The sequence below is a fragment of the Seriola aureovittata genome, chromosome 13 (assembly GCF_021018895.1).
Source record: "Seriola aureovittata isolate HTS-2021-v1 ecotype China chromosome 13, ASM2101889v1, whole genome shotgun sequence".
NCBI classification, from domain to species: domain Eukaryota; kingdom Metazoa; phylum Chordata; class Actinopteri; order Carangiformes; family Carangidae; genus Seriola; species Seriola aureovittata.
Window position 1 is genome coordinate 11108731 of NC_079376.1, and position 20721 is coordinate 11129451.

The 20721-nt window shown below is 40.5% G+C and overlaps 3 protein-coding genes across 8 annotated transcripts in view; 2 read left to right on the forward strand and 1 right to left on the reverse strand.

Moving 5' to 3' along the window:
* On the forward strand, nt 1-4414 carry ptafr (platelet-activating factor receptor). The gene is made up of 2 exons (XM_056392662.1): nt 1-107; nt 2240-4414. Exon 2 carries the CDS (start codon nt 2246-2248, stop codon nt 3425-3427), a length of 1182 nt encoding a protein of 393 aa, XP_056248637.1. The 5' UTR covers nt 1-107; nt 2240-2245; the 3' UTR covers nt 3428-4414.
* A 71-nt stretch (nt 4415-4485) lies between these two features.
* On the reverse strand, nt 4486-7578 carry LOC130179694 (uncharacterized). 2 transcript variants are annotated; one of them, XR_008829313.1, is made up of 6 exons: nt 7480-7578; nt 7326-7394; nt 6204-6482; nt 5206-5380; nt 5090-5117; nt 4486-4969 (listed from the first exon to the last, which is right to left on the reverse strand). XR_008829313.1 is itself a non-coding variant. In XM_056392663.1 (6 exons), exons 1-6 carry the CDS (start codon nt 7523-7525, stop codon nt 4843-4845), a joined length of 681 nt encoding a protein of 226 aa, XP_056248638.1. In that variant the 5' UTR covers nt 7526-7578; the 3' UTR covers nt 4486-4842. The 2 variants fall into 2 exon arrangements, 1 of the variants encoding a protein (XP_056248638.1); XM_056392663.1 differs by having other exon boundaries at nt 5206-5337.
* A 2263-nt stretch (nt 7579-9841) lies between these two features.
* pacrg (PARK2 co-regulated) overlaps nt 9842-20721 on the forward strand; it is a 187357-nt gene continuing 176477 nt past the window's right edge. Inside the window, exons 1-2 of one of the 5 annotated variants that reach the window (XM_056393305.1) lie at nt 9842-9941; nt 14151-14385. Coding sequence is in view for 1 of the 5 variants with exons in the window: in XM_056393302.1 (XP_056249277.1) it covers nt 17303-17353 (51 nt within the window). In the remaining 4 variants the exon portion in view is untranslated. Of the gene's footprint in view, nt 9942-14150; nt 14386-16964; nt 17410-20721 lie in introns of those variants that run through there. The other 4 variants (XM_056393302.1, XM_056393307.1, XM_056393303.1 and 1 more) reach the window with 4 other exon arrangements.

Here is a 20721-nt window from a genome sequence, read left to right on the forward strand (position 1 = left end):
GCACACCCTGTCGAACAGATAAACAGCACTTTGTATGTATTTCAGAGCTACGGAGGCATTCATAGTGTTGACACCCTTAGCGATATTAGAGCAGAAGAAGCACTCTGGTAAGTCGACATCCTATAATTTGCTCTTTTATTATTTTTCCTTCAAAAAACAAAACAAAACCAAAAAAAAAAAGGTTGGAGTTTCTTGAAACTCACAAATGAGCTGCGACCTAATCATTAGCAATTAAGTTATCAATTAAAAGATACAGCACTGAGAAAAGCTATTGCTGAGAGAAAAGCAATACATTTAATACATACCATATAATAATACTTAATATTTAGTAATTCTGCTTTTGAAAAATAGACATTTCTTGTGATTGCTTTTGGAATTGTATTGTGGTTAAATTAGTCGGTTATTAGTCGGTGTGGTTTAATGACATGTAATGTAAAAATGACATATAATAATGATGATATGATTTGTCATATCGTTACAGTTTGGCTTTTATCTCCCTTTGAGGTTCAATTCCTTTTGCAGAAAGGGAGGCTCAAGATAAGGTCCCTGCTTCCGTTTTTGATGTTGCTTCACTTCTTCCATTTCTTCATCACATACCATGGGCATCTGCTTATGTTGCGTGTATCTACAGACAACACAGACTACTAACATACTCACAGAGAAAATACATTTTCATTTTAAAAACGTTAACAAACATTCACAATATTGAAATAGATCATTTTTAAGACAATACAACTGTGTATAAGTGACTCATCAAGCATGTTCTGTTGAATAAACTGGATAGATTTCTGCAAAAGTCTCTGCCTTATTTGATGATTTTCCTTCAGGGGAGTGTGAGAAAAGAGCAGGCGGGTTTTACTGTAAATGGACATCCAGCATAGATAACACCCGCCTTCTAACATTGTTTGGTGTGGGCTGCAGAGACACAGATTTATCGTAAGTGTCTTCCTCTCTAAAGCCTTGGGAAGTTTTACACCTGCAGTTCAAAAGGCAGTTCATTTATAACATGGTGTAGTCCAAGGATCAAGTGGCATCATCAACTTTTGCTCAGGTCTGTGCCTTTCTGTTTTGATTCTGAGACATTACTCACTTTGATTTCAGATTTTTATCGATATATTGATACAATAGAAATTCACATAATTTACATGAAAGAGGTGATAACAGCACCTCTTTCATGTAAATAAAATATTTGTTAAATAAGCAGTTTTTGAGCATTGTTCCAGTCATTTTGATGTGTTTTTCTCAGTTTTGACACATTTGTCGAATGATGATTGTCAAACACTGTGCAAATCTCTAATCCATAGTTCTCACAACAATATATCCATTTCTTGTTGCTTCAAGTCAAATGTAGTACAAATATCTTAAAATGAACCGATGATGCATTGAGTTAGTCTTGGTTACCAAAATGGATACACGGGAGGGGGTGAAAATAATGTGAAATAATGTGTGAAAATACACAGGAAGAGTCAACGTGCGCGCGCGTGTGTGTGTGTGTATGATCTGAAATGCTGTGATCAGGAGAGTTTGCGTGCTCAGTAAGAGATGATTTACAGTACATATGTTTTTTCTTTTCTAAAAAGTTCCTAAATTACATGAGTATGTTTTGACCTTCGTATTTTCAGTTTTGCATTGTTATTTCATATGATGTGTCTGTTGTGATTAGGGGACATAAATAAGAGAAAGGTGACCGTTGCCAGTGAGAAACCTGTTTGGTTGTAAGCCATGATTTTATTTAGTTGACTGTATAGGATATTTGACTTTTTTATTAAGTTAGTATATGTTATTCTGACACCACAGAAAGACAATGTTAACATCTGGTGCTACGCTGTCACAGTTCCTTTGACTGTACCTTGACAGTCATGTGGGGGTCATGTGGGGGTCATGTGGGGGAAGTTAATAGTTAAACGTTTTGAGTGCATGACAAATGAGGTGTATAAAAAATCATGGTGATTGCTCTTAATGTTTGAAAACTGCACAAGTGTTTCAGACAATGTAATTGCAATAAGCAATAAGAAATTTAAAGAGCAACTCCACAAACAATTCCCCCTCAATGACCCCCTTCCTAATATTAAGACTTTCAGACCGAACTTACAACTGACACACACATATTTATTTCTAACCCCCTTCAACTCTTTTAGACTACAGCTTTGATTCAATCGACTGCACAGATTTAGACTAAAAGCGCCACCATGCTGTATGTTATTGTTACACTGATGCTTATATGTTTTGTCTCCCACAGGTGGAAATGTTGGCATCAACCACAGAACAAGCGGGCATGACAGGAACCCCTGGTTTGGGCTCAACAGCCAGTAATGTCTCAACCTTCTTGGATTCTGAATTTCGTTACATCCTCTTCCCAGTTGCCTATGGCATCATCTTCATCCTGGGCCTCTTTGCGAACATCTACGTGCTGTTTGTCCTGCGCTGCCTCCGCGAGGCCAAGGCCATGGGTGAAATCCGCATCTACATGACCAACTTGACCATTGCTGATCTCCTTTTCGTGTGCGCCCTTCCCTTCTGGATTGGTTATTACAGTCGTCATGGTAACTGGGTCTACACGGACTTCATGTGCCGGCTGACAGGGTCGCTGTTCTTCATCAACACCTACTGCTCCATCCTCTTCCTCGGAGCCATCAGTGTCAACCGTTACTGGGCAGTCACCCGCCCGCTGGATGCGGCCTCTTCGGACCACAGGCGCCGTGGGATCATTGTGTGCATTGTCATCTGGATGTTCACGGTAGTGATGGCTATTCCATCTCTGGTATCTCCAGGGACCAACACTGATGTGAACAATGTCACTCACTGTTTCGAGGGGTACCAGAACGAAACAGATAAGGAGAAGAAAACAGTGGCCGCCACTCATTTTGCAATAATTGGAATGTTTTTTGTTGTCTTTTTTCTTGTTGTTGTGTGCAATTGCCTTATTGCTCGAGCGTTACTTTCTCAAAAAACTCCTCAGTCAGAATTCAGGTCTTCAACAATTAAACCCCGAAAGTCCAAAAGGACCCCATCCTTTGCAACGATAAGACCCAGAGGGGTGAAACGGAGGGCTCTCCAGATGTTGCTGGCAGTGGTGGGAGTGTTTGCTCTGTGTTTCCTGCCCCACCATCTAATCCAAGGCTTTTGGACACTAGCGGTGTTGCAGATCAAACAGGGCTGGGGCCACGTGGACTGGGACCAGAGGACTCTTCAGGTGTTCAACGATGCACACCAGATCACCTTGCTTCTCATGGGCCTCAACTGCATTTTGGATCCTGTAGTTTACTTTTTCGCCACAAGGAAATTTAGAAGGTTCATCATGGAGCACATTAAAAAGTTAGGAAAGGGAGAACGGTGCGCACACACGGTCACCTCTCAGATCTCTATGGACAGCAGGAATCAGAGCCAAAAAGTTCAGAGCGAACATGAACAACCTGAAAAGGATTGATCCAAACATTTGTAATAGAAATAAAAATGTAGATATCGGTTACTTGTGTGTGAAAGACCTCACCTCCCTTGTTGCTGCTAATTGAAGATACAGTATTTTGTTTCACCTCTGGAACTGTGAGCAGTTTAAGGTTTTATGCAATGCAATGTGTTCGTGGCTCCTCGCCCTCAGGGTCTCTGTTACGAAACTTTAATGTGGTCTCAGACAGATATCTGTCCAGGAACTGTCTGAGTTGCAGCAGGCCTTATGCACTTCCTGTGAGAAGTTCAAACTGAAAAGCAGAAGTTTTGTGAGCAGAAGTACACGACTCTATGAAGGTTACTTATCACTTTGTGAAATTAAGTGTGGAGACACCAGGCACATTATTTAAATCCTCACACAGGTGTTGTTCTGCATAAAGTAGGGCGCCAAAAACAGGAGGGAAGTCAACAGCAACAAACATATATTCTGAGACTAATGACCTCTCCTGGGGTGTTAAAGAAGTAGCTTCTCACACTTAAGCTCAGTAGGCGCTGTAAAATAAAATAAGTAAAATAAGTAAAAGTAAAATACAATGATAATGAGATTGTAGTTTTGCATCAGAGAAGTTCCTTTTTATTTATTCATTTTCTTTTAGCTTTTCTCAGACAGGTTTATCTGGTATTGTGAAAACAGGGAACAGAGGTAATACTGTTTGAGTACTGTTTTGCCTCTGGCATCCAGTAATGTAAGTTTGCATCTATGTTTCATGGTAAAAAAACAAGATTCCCTGATTGACTGTAATGAAGAAAGTTGTTTAAATCTGCTGTATATGTACTTGCACTATGATTTTAAATATACTGTGATCTTACCTGCTGTTGCAAAACAGAGATATGTTTGTTTTTTTTTATTCTGTGGAACAGCTTTGGTTATCTTGTCGTCTGTAGTGTTACTTTGATCTTTCAAAAGGAAAATATGCTGGGATCATATCACATAATCTTGTAATTAAACTTTTACTTGTGGATTTAATTTGCTGTATTGTGATAATTAAAGTAAATCAAAGTCAGTTCCTGACTTATCAATAAACAGGGAGGCATGTATTCATCTTTGTAGACATTACAGGTTTTATTAGCCAGTATAAAGAGAAAGGGGAGGGTTACTGTTTGGTGGGAACATTTCCACATACCTAGAACTACAGATGTGTGTGTCTTCTTTTTTTTACCACATTCAGATGGTGAATGTTGATTGTGAGGTTAGATTAAATCGAACAAAGCATACACTTCAAGGTAACGCACACACTGAAAAACTTCACAGCATATGGTAAACCATCTCTGTCAGGTTAAACATGACGCTGAGCTGTACATGCAAGATATTAACGAACTGTAATCTGCTGCTGAACAAAATGTTCTGTCACTCTTCCTCTTTTTATTGCACGTCTCCACCTTCCCTTTGGGTGTTCATGACAGACTTGAGTAGACATTATCCCCACTCATATTGGTTGGGTCCAGATTAGTGTAGGCTTGGTTGGTGTTTGTGTAATTCATGTACACATCTCCATCGCTTTCTGTCTGTGGGAAATCTCCCCTGGTGAAAAATGCAATCAGTTAATACGTACATCCTTCTGACACAGCTGTCTTACAGCATGTGAACAAAGTACAGACAATAATGTAACTGTTAGTGTATAATTCTCCTGGCAAGACTTACTTTGGTGCCTTTTCAGGTCCTGGAAAACCTTTAAGAAAACCAAGAAATTAAAATGATTCTGAGAACATTTGCTTTAAATCCGATCCAACAGTAAAATGCTCTATGGTGTTCTTTACCTTTAGCTGCAGTGTTAGAGATGGTCATTGTGCCACCAACTCTTTGCAAGCCCAACCAAATCAGAATAGTGAGGATGATGATCAAGGCCAGGAGAGAAAGGACGATGGCAGCTATTCCTAAATTCTCACCCACTATTTTCAGTAGGGGAAACAGCACAGAATTGGAGGTGAAAGGCTTTCGTTGTGTGTCAGAGTAAATGGATAAACATTTGGAAAAAAGACAAACAAAAACTTTTTTAGTTAGCTGTTTGATATACAGTATATTGGATGACATTAGCCTAGTGCAGATATACCAATATATGTGTCTTAGCTGGAAAAAAAAAGAAAGAAACTTCAGTATATATACATAAAGTGTTTCAGGAAATACAGAGGCAGTGTCATACAGGTCACTGTAAAACATTTCCACTGATTAAATGTCTTGGTAACAACTCTTTACCAACCAAACTTCAACCCACAATTGAGTAACTTAGAAACATGCTGTAAACAAAACACTAACATATCATCACCATTGAAGTTTACATGGGGAACTTTTTCACAATTTTCCATTTACACGCCCTGCAGTTACGGAACAACATCAGCATTCACTTGGAGTGGTATTTCAAGCCCAATGTTTACTCTTCTTTTAGCTTCTTCTTTTGGCTCTTTATCTAGTAAATGTTCCACCAGCTGGTCTCTAACTGTCTCCTGTTTGTTTTCTACTGGGCAGGTAGTTTACGGTGAGTTTGAGAACCATAGCCTGCTGTGGCCGAAATCAACTCAGTGAGAGCTGTGTGAGTCAATCAAAACAGTAAAGTCGTAGCCCATGAAATCAAAACTATGAGCTGAGAGCCTTGGGAACGTGCAGAGTATACTCTTTGTCATTAATGTCCTGACTAATGAGGAGTCAAATGGAAACCATTGGCACTAAAAACAAATGCTTTGCAGAAGTGCTGTGCAGACCTATAATGATTTTACACTGTTTTCATTCAAATATGCAGCAAATCAAACAGACCACCAACCTGTTGGCTGCATGTCGATGATATAGACTGTGAGGTTATGGCTCACAACCTGATATAACTTGGTCTTAGCACAGCAGCGGTACAGCCCACTTTGCTTTGGCTCGGTGAGGGTCAGGTCCATCTCGCTGCCCACCTGTTGCCAGGCCATATTTTCTAGGTGTTGCCAGGACCAATTGACAAGTGACGGCATGGAGAAAGCACTGCAGTGCAGGTTGACTGTTTGACCTGCTGCAACAGGGTAGTCTGGTGTGGCCACCGCCAGCAGCGGAGATAGCATTTCTGGGAATGGGGGGTGGGGGGTGAGCCGTTATGTGACGGATACAGAATGAAGGATGATGGATGGATGGAGGAAGAAACAAGTAGAGATATAACAGTTACGGACAGAAGATTTTGGTATTGCACAAATTATCAGCTACACTAGCAGTGTGGTTCTAGATATGGTAATGTCTATTTGTTGGTCTGCCTACCCACCACTTTGGTCCAGACTGAAATATCTCAACAACTTTGGGGGAAGAAAGAATCCTAATTACTTTTGTGATCCTCTGACTTTTCTTTTAGTACCACAATAGGTCAAAGGTTTCACTTAACTAGTGAAATATTTTAACATCTTCTTAATGGGTTGGCATGAAATGTTGTACAGACACTCATGTTCCCCAGAGAATGAAGACCTTTGGTCATCCCCTCATCTTTCCTTAAGGGCACCATGAGGTTAACAAAGTCTTGAAAACTATTGGATGGATTACCATTAAATTTGATTCTATTATTCATGTCCCCCACTGAATGATTTGTTATACCTTTGATGATTCCTTAAATTTTTTATGCAGCACCATCATCAAATCAAAATTTCAGCTTGTTTTATGACTACATTCCTACAAAACTAATGACACTCCTATCAGCCTCATTTGTATTTCATGTTTAGTGCTTATTAGCAAATGTTAAATTGCTATCATGCTAAACTCTAACTAAACCAGCATATCAACATTAGCATTTAGCTCAGAACACTGCTGTGCAGTATACAGCAGTGTTTAAGCTCCCAGAGGTACCAGCATCATTGTGGACTATTAGTCTTGTGTTTAACAATTTAATTTGATTGGACAGCTAAAGAATCACATTCTGTATTACCTGTCATTGTAGTTTGAGGTGTGTTCAGGGAAGTAAAGTAAATAGGCCATTTTGTAGTCGAGAATGTGACTGCAAAGACAACAAGAAGCACAAATAAATTTGAAACCTATATTCTGGATTCTTTTATAGCATTCAGGAATTGAAACGTCCTTACCTGTGCTCTCACAGAAGAAGAACAGCAGAAAAAATCCAAGCAGCATGTTGTTTTGAGATGACAAAAAAGAATATGCTACAGTCCCTTCAGGCCAACAGGAACAAGAATATATCATGAGTAATAATCAAAGCACAGGTGAGAATGAAGGAAGTGTGCCCCCGGGAAATTAATAGAAAGGGAAGTTTCAAGTTCCTTTTTCCAAGTATTCAACAAAACAGCTGCACAGAAATACAATGCATTCAGAAAGTATTCAGACCCTTTAACTTTTTTCACAGTCATTTCATATTCAGCCATTTTCAGGTCACTCCAGAGTTTGATTGGGTTCAAGTCGGGGCTCCGGCTGGGCCATTCAAGGACATTGAAAGTTATCTCTAAGCCACTCCTGCGCTGTCTTGACTGTGTGGTTAGGCTCATTGTCCTGTAAGGTGAACCTTCAGCCCAGTTTGAGTTCCATGGTGCTCTGGACCAGGTGTCATTATACAAATGATTTTAGCTTAAGGCAGCAATATCACAAAATGCGAAAAAAGGGGTCCGAATACTTTCTGAATGCACTGTATAAATAACATTCCCCAATTTTTTATATCGGGCAAGCAGCAGTATGCAGTGGGTCCACCTCTTGTTATTGGGAATCTTGGTATGGCATTAAAACAGCAGGAAAATGGTAAACTATCAATATAGAAAACATAGACCCCCATCTAACAAATGCACAAATTTGCATAAAGATAGTCACAATTAAACTTATATCTCACCCATGACAGCCCTCAATTTGTAAAATTTTAACTCTGTCAATCAATTTATGACCTGCAGGAAAAACAGTTAACCAGACTCCACAGAACTTTTAATGGTTTTTTAAATGTCAGAATGTCAGAGCTGGCGGGCAAGTCTATCAGACACTCAACACACTTGGTTTCAAACATTTCATATCTCCAACGGTGGTCACCTTCAGGCTCAGGCTGTGATGACAGCCAAGATTGTTGGTTTTGGACAGTTTGACACCAGACCTCTCACCTGAGGCAAACGCTCACTGGCGGCCAGAGTGGGTCAGGAGGAGAAAGTGGTTCTGCTAAAGGCATGGAATTGAAAGACCAATATATTAAGCTTCATGTGCAAATGAAACCAACACACAGGATGGAAAAAATGACAAAAAGGTGTATAATCTCATAACAAGAGCTGCAAAAAAATATGACTGTTGGAAAGCTTATAATATGTTTTTGTTGTGTCAGAGAAGTTGATTCAACTCTGTGGTCAGCAATGGTCACAAAACCTCTTATAAAAAAGCTTGAATTTTTTTTTTTTTTTACATTATTAGCACTATAAGTGAACTACTGTTGTTGGCTGAACAAATACTTTGACATAAATACATTATGTGCCTAAAATGATATTAGAGCTGATCATGTTACTGAGGATGTCGAAAACAAACTGAGCTAGCTTTCAACACTAGCTTTAAGCTTTGTTTGAATACAAGTATTATACAATAGCCTTTTGTACAAATTTAAGATGCTTGTTTTATCCAATATTTTTTTCAGCTTTTTCACTTTTACTATTGTGTATACAAACATAACTTATGCAAGTAAAACTTCAGCAGCATCATAAAAGTTTAACTCTGATATTAAGACCAGTCAGTCAGTTTGAGTTTGACCTCAAGAGTTGAGTTTTCATTTTTGGTTTGAGCCTTTAAGCTTCTAATGTTTTATTATGCTATGTTGTCACAGACAATAATACAGTAATTCTTTCTCAGTGAAGGGGCCAAAAGTAATATGGCTTTCCACCTTAGGTTGCATATGTACAAGGCTCAGATTTTTGTGCTATGCCACTGCTTATATTTACACGTGGCTACTTATTTTAATCACTTGTGCATCCATTTTATGTTTCTCACTGAATCATGAACCATAAGTATTACATGATGAAGCCCAACCATAACATTACCATAACTTGTGTGTAATCTCTAACCATAACCAAAAACCAAGTTCTGAGCAAGTGGAAACCTCTGGGGCTAAAAAAACATTTTAGTGCCAAAAACTGCAGCTCCTCGAATGGCCACTTGAGGCTGGCTCCAATCCCCATAGACTCTCCATGTTTAAATGCCTCTCAACTTTTCAGGAGAAGTAATAATGTTTACAGACTTGTACAAAAGCAGTTTTGTTCTCGACAGTCGATTTCCCCCTTCATGACAGCTGTACGGAGGTGGGTTTTATTTTAATTCAATTTAATTAGGCCTCAAAGTTATGCGCGAGGGCGTGGCCGGTTTGACAGGTGGGTGCCGTCACAGTTGACGAGCTGCCCGGTGTTTGCTAGGTGTCACATCAGCTGATGCCAGTAACTGAACGTGACCTCTCGGCCTTGTTTGTCGTGTTGGTGCAACTGGAAGATTTGTCATGCAAATATCGGATTAATAGTATGGTTTGCTGTGCGGTTAATTGAGGAGGACGCGAGCGAGGACGCCCGTGCTCCTGCTTTCTGAGGTAAGTGAAATTCTAGTGTCGTTCAATTAATGTTAGCACTAATTAGCAGGTATCAGTGTCTGCCCTCACCATACTTGGCTTGTTAGCTTAGCTTGTTAACTAGCTAATTAGCCAGCAAGTGAATTACGTAGCCTTGGTTTTGCCTTCCAGCAAAACGGTCAGATGCTCAGCAGTGCTAACAATGCTAACGGGAGCGTATGCTTGCCATAGTTATTAAGGTCTTGGATACACACATGCCCCACCTCTTTGCCTGTTTTTCATTAGCTGGGAGTTTGGCAGAATCAGGCAAGATGGCGACCGCGGGGCAGTCCACTCTTAGCTTCAAAACCACTCTTCAGAAACCTATAGGTGATGTCTTCTAGGCTTCGTCCATCTATATATGAAGAAGTTGTAGACCTCTGCCACACTAATCCATGTAATTAAAGCTGAGGTATTGTTTTGCTCATTGTTTTCGCACATTGCATGAACAAAATTAGACCTTACATTCATGTCCCTACAATGCAGGATGTGGTTTTTCTTGTATCACGAAACTGATGCTAAAGCTAAACAACATCTTCTTTATCCTACTGCAATAAGACCAAACAATAAATGTCTTGTGAGACACTTAACAGTTAAATAACACACAGTAGTAACACACAATATATGTATATAACTTTAACTGAAATAATCATAACACCTAAATTATAAATGAACATGCTGCATTCAAGTACTGAAATATTATCATCAAAAAAGTGTCAAAAATGTTAAATGTAAAAATAGTATTTATGCCTAATGACCAGTGTCATTTAGTAGTATTACATTATTATTAGATGCATTATTAATGCATTGTATTAAAGGATCATTGTAATGGAAATATTAACCTGCACAGTAACCAGTCACTATAGCTGTAAAACAACAGCTATAGTGACTGGTTACTGTGCAGGTTAATATTTCCAAAAGGGTGTTACAAGTGGGGTAATAAGCACATCAGTTCCCTCTATGGAGAAGAAGTAAAAAGTAGCACAATAACAAAAACTTCCTCTAAAAGTTACTTGAATACAGTAGCTTAAGCAGATGTTCTTACTTTTTTCTGCTGACATGACTTCTTTTATTAGAACTCGTCATAGCCCACAAAGAGATAATTTGTAACACTTTATGATAGATCCTGTCAGTGCATTAACTCATCATGAGCCATGTATGAAGTATTGTGATTTGTGCCCTTATTATAAATGTTACCTTCAGCAGGACTCCAACTATAGCAGCAATTATCTGTATTTTTTCTGTGAGCTGAAGCCCACTTTACAATCATATCTAGTCAGCTTTACTTAGTACGTATAGTAGCCAAGAGTTACAGTTTTTGTTGTGCCACTATATAAAGATAAATAGTAACATAAGTCATATTGCTATGCAGCATTAAAACCTTGCTATTTTTAACCTTGTTATTGTTTTTAGAGCAGCATCAAACATGGATTTTTGCTCATGTCATCTACACCTCTATTTCCTGAATTGTTTTTATTTCTATTCTGCAGCTGTAGATGAGAGAGATAGTATGCAACACTGTTTCTCCACATGCCCTGCAGGCATTTGTGACTTCCTCTTAATGAAGTTGCGTACACCAGAGGGGACAGAGGAACCACTCTCTTTCTCTCTGAGAAGAAGATAAATAGTGATACTGTATAATCATCCATGGCTGTTCTTGTGTGTGCATGATGTGTGCATACGAGTGTGTGTGTGCATGTCTGTGTCTTTTTCCCCCAAGTCATTACTCTTCATTATTCTTCTATTATTCATAACTCATTCATTATTCTGCCTGTACCGCTGGCTAAAGTCATGCGTGTTGGTTCTCACCAGAGACACTACTGTGCCGCTCCTGCCAGTAGATGACAGTGAAATAACGGGATGAAATGTGCGTTATGTGTGTAATATTATCCCAGAAGTCAATATTTTCCTTCATGTACATGGACAACTGCAAATAACATATTTCATGTTATACTTAAATGACCCCCTCTATGAATATTGACTTTATTGATCTCTAGGTGGCAGCATCCACCCAACAGTTGAAGAAGCTGGTTTGTGAAGATGAATAATGAACAGGACAGGCTACAGACGTGTGGAGAGGGAAAAAGAGGGGAAAGGGACTCTGAACTAATTAGCTCATTATTTTACAGTTATCCTTTGATAAATAATTTCAAACAAAAACATAAATCTGTACTTCCTCATGCATTTGTTAGAGCATGATCTAAAATATAATCACGCTGTTGTGCAAAGATAAAATAAAAATTAACTGGGAGAGTCTTGCTATTTACTGGGGAGGGTTCAGTTCAGCAATTCAGCAGCACAGAAAAGCCATCCCATGTACATTTTCATTGGTATATTACACAACATAAGGAAATAAATAACAACAAATAATAAGCTGTGGTTGGATTAATGATCACTTCATCTCTATGATGGAGTATATAATCACTCTTTTTAGCTGTTTTTTGGTCTCTCTCAAGTCCTGAATGACGTATCTGGCTATGTTCACGTGTTGTGCCATGTGGTGCTGAACAGGTAGTGTACAGTTGGTTTTTAGTGCTTTTACACTGAAAATGATGCTATGAGAGTGATAAAAGTAAATCCGATTTGTACAGTTGTGGGCTGGTTAGTGAGCTAAATAGTGAGGGGAAACTTGCTATGAAGCTCCATAAAGTTGTGTGGAGCTGCAGATTTGGGTGATAATTCTCTGTAGGTACATCACTATGAGCACACATTTCACATTTTCACAATGTTTTCACGTTGGCAACATTGTTATCATAGAATAATGGTGAAACTGTGAAAACTATTTCATGTGTTTGAGGGTGGATTTTACATTTTCGTGAGCCCAAAATCTGTTTCCTTTCAATGGGAGCTTTAACTGAACAAATAATCAACCACTGGGTGGTGCTCTGGACACATAGTTTCCAGGCCATGCTCTGTGTTCATGCATCAAAGCTTCAGGACACACAGTAGCCTTCCTTTCAGCCTTTTTTTCCTGTGATCCCATACCATCAGTCTGCAATTTTAGCTGGTTGATGTAGCTGCTTGATATGTTTGGCTACAGGTCTTGTTCCTATTGACCCTATAGTTAATGAGAAATCCATCAGGCAGGTTTTCCAGTACACTGGAAGATCATGGTCTGTCTCAGACCATGAGATAGTTGACGCACCACATTTTAGCTATTTCTATGTTGTGTGCTTCTAATTGTTGTATTTTATTGTACAGCTCTTTGGTGAGCCCCGGTTGTTGCAAATGTGCTTTATAAATAAACTTGATTTGATTTGATTTGATTTAGATATTGACAGTTTACAGCAGAAATATTCCGTGTATTTACAAATGTAGAATACAACAAGAGCTTTGGGTGATATTAATCTAATTTTAATCACAGTCAGCTTCTTTGGTTTTAGATTGTGTAATAACATCTCTATGTTTTAGTAGCCTATTTTCTGGTTTATAGGTTAATTTCCTTCAGATGAATTCATGCTTTTGTCTACAGCAAAACCAGACACTTGCTTTCAGTGTCAGTGTGACAGTCTCTGGCTCTGGGGTGTTTTTTTTTCTTTCTTTTTTTTTTAGTTCACACTTGAATTGCTGTTCCTGTCCTCTTGTGCTTTCAGTTTGTTTGTGTGTTCTGAACATTAACCCTATGGGGGGTTATAGTCACTTCATTACGAGGAAAATACATTATTATGTCGTTGAGTGGAGGAAGCATGAGATTCAGTCAGAGATTTTCTCTTTGAGGCAGTTGTTCTTGATGACCCAAATGAAATATGAAGGAGTTGGAGGAGTGTGTGTGTGTGTTTGTGTGTTGGTGTGTGTCTGTGTGTGGGTGTGTCGGTGTGTGTGTGTCGGTGTGTGTGTGGACAGAAATATGAACATGTGCACTCATCCCTGCATCACTTTTTGATGGATAAGTTTCCTTCCTCCTCTTGTCACGCGTTGGTTGTCACGGTGATGACGAGTGGCTTCCTTCTGCTTTTCTGGCGGGCGGTAGGATGTGACAGTTGTACGGGCAGCTGCCAGCATGCGTCTCACTGCTCTTCATCCTACAGACCCCCCCCCCCCACACACACAGTTTCCATTACTCTCTCCACCCCAACCCAGTTCAAATGATAAACTTCTCACTTGTTGTCCATTTTACCAGTTCTCTTCTTCATGATCCACAGCTCAGCATCTTAAACTGAATATTATTTCTTTATCCCCTATCTCCCTCAGCTGACCTGTTTGGTGCTTCAGAAATAATAATAGCACCGAGAACAGCAACAGCAGTGACAAGAGCTATTACAACGTCGTGCAGCACAGCAACAGAGGACAGACAGCACTCAACTCCAGATGGGCGCTTCCTGTGCCAGGCAGGAAATGGCACTGAGCTCCCTCGCCATCATATTTCATTTTAGCGGAGAACAGAGATGATCATCACTTCATCTTCGGCACATCCATCCCCCAACGGGTGAGCTGTAAATTCATTTCAGTCTTTTTGTTCTCCTTCTCTGCGTGGATCCCACTTGGGTTGTTGTCATCATTGGTGAGAAATACTGGGCATTCAAGCTCCAATATTTAGCCCCAGAGCCTTTCCTTTCCCTGGTGTGGCGGCTCTCTGAGTGGAATGGAGACGATTTGATTGTAGCTGACCACACACAGATGTGCACAACTGCATGACGTGCGTGCTCATGTGCAGACAAACACACTCGCTTAAATACACATTGATACAACATGAAAGCCCTGTAAACATCCTGACAAATAAAATGTATTCCACATTATGTCCATTAAAGGGCCACTGATTTTACACATTAAGATATAATGTCGTTCTGCAGCTGTAGTGAAGCTTTTTAAACCAAAAAAGGATTTCCTACAAGCCTCCAATTTTACCCATGAAGGTCAGTGTACTTATCATGCTGTGTACTACCCAGCCTGTGAAAACACTATAATTTCCTCTGGCTCTGGAGGAGCTTTCTAAAGTCTGAAAAAGTAACTAATAATTATCTTGAGTAATGCTTTAAACTTAAAATATTTGACTGAAAATTTGAGCTTTAAACTAGGGGCATGTAGTTTGAAAGATGGGGGGCCTTCAACAGGCATGGAGAAAAATGCTAATAAGTTGCATTATGGGAAGTGTAGGATTCAATGGTTTTGAATCTTGACTAATACTCAGGACTAAAGGTTAGGATAGGTTAGGATCTGCAGCTACAATTTAACTCTTCTGTTAAACTGTTCCTTCAATCTGTCCTGCACAAGTCCCTCTACTTTATGAATGTGGAGTATTAACTTGAGTACCCCTTATTGTCACGATGTCTCTGCTTCTTCAATTTTGATGATTCTTTATCTAATACGACTCTTGTAATCCCTCAAGGTCATGGAATTGCCACACTAAATTGCTGGAATTTTTTTCATAGCATTTATCTTTCATTACATCATTACATCCTTCAGATAATTCGTTCACAGTAGAGATCCAGACAGGAAATGGCTCAGGATAGACAGACAAAGGGGTACGGCATGAAACAAACGCTGGAGTTGAACGCAGGACGTTGTGATCATGGTATGTGTCCAAACCACTAGGGCACCAGGACACCGCCATTAAAGCATAGCATTACAGTGCAGGGATCCCTCTTTCAGGACAAACAGACGTGCAATAAATGTCACATGAATGGAGTAGACAGAAATAACATTATATTAAAACAAGAAGGAAAGAGAGAAAAAACTTGGAAAGGATTAAACACCAATTCCTTGTGAATGTGTATATTTTGTACTGCATGCATACACATATTTGCTGTGTGTGTGTGTGTGTGTGTGTGTGTGTGTGTGTGTGTGTGTGTGTGTGTGTGTGTGTGTGTGTGTGTGTGTGTGTGTGTGTGTGTGTTAGGCTACATCATCCCTGTGCTGTGCGGTGCAGAGGATGTGCTCAGTTCTGCTGTATAGGCCCTGTGTTGAACAGATGTCGGAGACACCGATACTGTCCCTGCGCTGAACAGGAACAAATTACAGGCCGATGCGCACACGAACACGGACACAGACACACACGCACGTATGCCGCAAATATAACCTTCAGATTACAGATGGCCCCTATCAGAGACTGCTGGTAGGATTTGCAAGATGTAAATACTGAGGGGGTAATCCAGCACAGGGAAGAGGGGGGTATGACATGGGGCAGTACCGGCGCCAGATGGGGTGTGTGTGTGTGTGTGTGTGTGTGTGTGTGTGTGTGTGTGTGTGTGTGTGTGTGTGTGTGTGTGTGTGTGTGTGTGTGTGTGTCAGGAAATGTTAAGCATGCTGTCGCACTGACATTGGGATTATGGTAGTGTGTTTTTGATGTGCCACAGATGGACCTGTGGTGTTTTGTTCTCAACATAAAATGCAGGTGGATAATAGTTCTCAACAAGAAACGCCCCCGTTTCATCCTCCCCTGCTCTTTGCCCACATTGCTCTCTGGCAAATGGTTGTGACCTTCCATTATAGGCTAATGGAGGCCTACACTAAGAACGACCTTGAGTTGCATGTGAGAGTGAGCGTTATGACTTCCAACCTGGATTGCTTCGTGGTTGTGTATGGTTATCAGACAGGCAGGGAAGAAGAGAAAAAGGAAGAATGAAACACAAACGGTGAGAGAGAGAAAAAGAGACACGGTGTTGTCATATCAGCGAGGCCTTATTTAATTCTTTGACTTGCAGAGGCCACAAGCCAATCGAGCTCACATGCTATGATACGGTGTTCCATCCTGGGGAACATTTTCTCCCTGACATCCTTTTTCATTTCACCTCCTCCTCTCCTTCCTCCCTACCCACGTCTCTTATACCCTTTTTGTCCTTGCCATAATTTCATCTCTTTGCACGTCATTAGCAAGCTGGCGCCTAATGAATTTCTTATCTCTCCGAATTCAGTTGCTGTCGCGATAACGTATATTGTTTTCAGTTTTACTATTCCCCACATTGGATGCAGGGGTGTGTGTGTGTGTGTGTGTGTGTGTGTGTGTGTGTGTGTGTGTGTGTGAGAGACAGAGAGGGGGAGAGGGAAAGACACAGAAACAGTGAGACAGGCAGATATTTAGACAGACACAAGCTGAAAAAAAGAGCGGTCTCACCAGTGGTGGCATTTTAGCAGTGTATCATCCAATATTTAAGTCTAAAATGTCAACACAAATGAAGGTATTAAAATGTGTGCGCTGTAGAGGCGGATGGCAGCACACTGGGAGGGATACAGTACATGGAGAGACGTCAAGAAGAACAGGTGGCGGGAATGACAGAATGAGGAGATGAGGAAATGGAAAAAAGGGAAAAGAGACAAAATGAGTGGCTGAACCTTTTCGAGAAGAAAGAAAAAATCCTCTGACTGGAAATTCATACAGCAAGGGAGCAGAGAAGAAGAAGCTTAAGATGATTAAACAAGGGGAGAAAAAAGGATGTCGAAGGACAGCAGTGGCAGATGTGAGTGTTCTGGTCTGTTACTAATGTTTCTCTGAAGAATTAAAGTCCAGAAAGAGGTTAGTACACACACACACACATACACACACACACAGACACACACCGGTAGGTACACACGCATGCAAACTGTCAGCTCAGTGTGTGTGTGTTAGTGAGGACCCCTGTAAACATCAGCAACCCCCTACTGGCTTTCCCTCGGCAGTAGTTAGTGACTTAGTGACCCATGCAACCCCTCACACACCGGCATCAGCCCCTGTAGTAGCGCATGGTTGATCCAAAGTGTCACCTCGCTAAATACAGGCACCCGCACACATGTATACACACACATCGCTTGCTGTAAGTGTTAAACACACTCTTTTGACACCTCTCCTGATAACAGCATGCATGTGGGGTGTGATGTGAGGAGGAGAGAGGGAGGGATTGAGTTAGGAAAAGAAGAAAAGGAGATTGGATGGAGAGCTAATAGCAGCTGTGTCACACTTTCAGCATTAGTGTAATGTTGTGTCAAAACAAGGCCTCAGTTGGGCACTTGAAGCGTATTTTAATGTACAAGGAGTGCGGTAGCACTATTGTGTCTTGGGAACCAGTTTTTCTGTATAATAATAGCATGCTGAACGGAGGTGCAATAGTTGTTTTCATATGTTTTGCTTGTGGATGTCTTAAGTGGTGATCATGGCTGTATGTGGGTGATTTACTGTAGCAAAGCTTTCCCTGTATCAAGTGCAGATGGTCAGTTGTTTAACATGTGGCTTGTCAGGCTGTGTTGTAAATGAGGATAATCCCACATTTTACTTACTATACAGTTCAAAGCTGGATAAAACCTTATTAAGATGAATTATAGGTGAATTGAAAACCACAAAACTCCCCTCAAAAACCTTGCATTGGCATCTTGTTGGTAATAAAAGTAGAACATCAGATTGAAGTTATTCTGAGAAATATCAAACTTTGATTCCCTCTGTTCACGATCACCTGCTCCAGTTCCAGTTCCTCACTGTACAGTTTTTGGCAAGAAAACTGAGTCTGGAGCTCCCACTCACAAAGTTTCCTAGAAGTAGCAGTTGGTCTAGATGACGATGCTATAAAAAATTACTTAAATGTAATGAATTCTCATATTAAAGTTTTGGTTGGATATAAACTATTGCTCATGACTCTTTTAGAGAATGAGACAATATAGCAGTTGATATGTGTTTCACACACATTTCACTGTATTGTAGCACATTTATGTTATTTACAGGGGCCTTCATTTCATTCTCACTGGTCATTGCGAGCCGATATAACTGTATTAATTGATACTGTATATAATACCGCTGATACTCATGGCCAGATTAACTTGTTAGAGTCAGCTGTGGTAGACATGTTGTTGGGGCCTGTTGACCCACCTCTTACTGGCCACCTGCACACAGTAGACTACAGTGCACACAGAGACATAGACACCAGCTTCATATGTTAAAGCTCTACATGGACAACTTTGTTTAGTGTTTGTTTGGTAATCCAGCATTGTTACTACTGCTAATAAATTAATACTACTACTACAGTAATAACTGCAAACTGACAGAAGAGTCATGTGGATTGCAGAAGGTTTTTATCTCCATTCTTTAGGTGCTATGAATATTTATATAGCAATGTGATGTTAAACTCTAAATTAACCCCTTATACCTAATACTACAAGGGTCATGGGAGACATTATCTGGGCTTTATTTAGGGTGTCAAACAAATTAGCCTCCTCTCTGCTCTGACCTCTTTGAAGGAAAGAAAGAAAGAAAATGTAACTCCTAAATCGATAAGTTGAAGGACAACAGTCAATGAGCATGAAGAGATGTGACACATACACACAATCTCTCCTGAAGTGAAGGTCAGAAAGAGGTAAGCTGTGTGTTTAAAAATGGTTTTAACCCAAGATAAAGCTATGAGGAAAGAGGAGGAAAGAGGAGGAATGCTCTGGAGAGGCTATCTTTTGCTTTCATGCTTTCATTTGATGCCAAAATTCCACTTTGAAGCCATTTTACATTTAGCTGCTGAAGAAAGAATTAATTTGGGGAAGGCAAAAGTTAAGGCAACTATTGGACCTATAATGAGCACTTTATCCCTTTTTCGTTCATTTTACGTGTATGTTCGTATCATTCAACAATCAGAACACAGGCTTCATTTGGTAACCTTTATGAAATCCTCAGTTTTACATGTAGTTTTCCGAATTATTCTCATTGTTTGCTCTCTTGCTAGAGGAGCTTGCACACCTCTCATCCTGTTCTGCACCAGCAACTCAGACAGCCATTGTGTGGCGACTCTACACAAGGACCCAGAAGCTTCATTACACTCCCAGTCTCCTCACAGGACACCCAGCCAGAAAGCATCCACCGTGTTGTTCGGTGCAGTGCTTGCCAACTGTCCACAAGTCCTGGGCATGGCTGAAGTGGGCGTGGCCTGCAGAGAGACGCTTAACCGCCTCAGCAGGAACATCAGGAGCGCAATTCTGCTTACTGTCCCCATGCATATGGCCCTGTTTTTCATTTTTAGGAGTACCCAGTGCATAGGGGAAGAGAGAGAATGAACGAGAGCTGAGGAATGGATGAGGAGAAAGCGAGAGAAAGACAGAAGCAAGATAGAAGGTTAGGTTGAAAGAGAGAGATGTCCAAACTGAGAAAGACCGAGAGACAGAAACGGAAAACCAGAGTGGCACGAAATGAGTAATTGAGGGAGATAGAGAGAAAAGGGTTGAGAGGGTGTGAAATGTGAGAAGAGAGTTTAATTTGTTTTCCGGCAGTGTCGTGCCGTCACAGAAATGTGTTTACCAGCCCCTACTTTGCCATTAGTGACACTTGGGCGCTCCTGTAGAAGAAACCAAATAGGTTCATAACTGCCTCATGTATCCTCCAAATGTCCCCATAGCTCTCCGTCTGTTGGACTGTGTCCATCCGTATGTCTCCTCTGCTCTCTTCATCCATCCCCCTCTCTGTCTCCCTCTGTCTCCAGTCTCTCTCTTTTGTTTTTTTTTTCTTTTGCGCCTGTCTCTTCCCTCCTTGAGATCGGTCTTTCTCCAAGTCTGAACTGCTGCCTGCTGTCATGATAGAAAGTTGACCCAGAAATGCCACAGTGCAATGAAGGGCGAAGGAGTGGCGAGCATGCAAATGAGAGAGAACAGCACACATACAGATGCTGTGTCCCGTTTTAGGGACTGCCCTCTTGGACAGATGTGGCCTGCCAGGGTATATATCATAGAATTATAAGTTCCTGCTCCTCTCCTCACAGAAACTGAAACTAGCCCATGCCAGCTTGGAAAATAGGAAATTCTATAACACATTAATATTACTAGCCAGACTAAGAGTCTATGCCTGCAGTTTTGTGTGGCTGTACTCGGATGCAGCTGTGCTTTG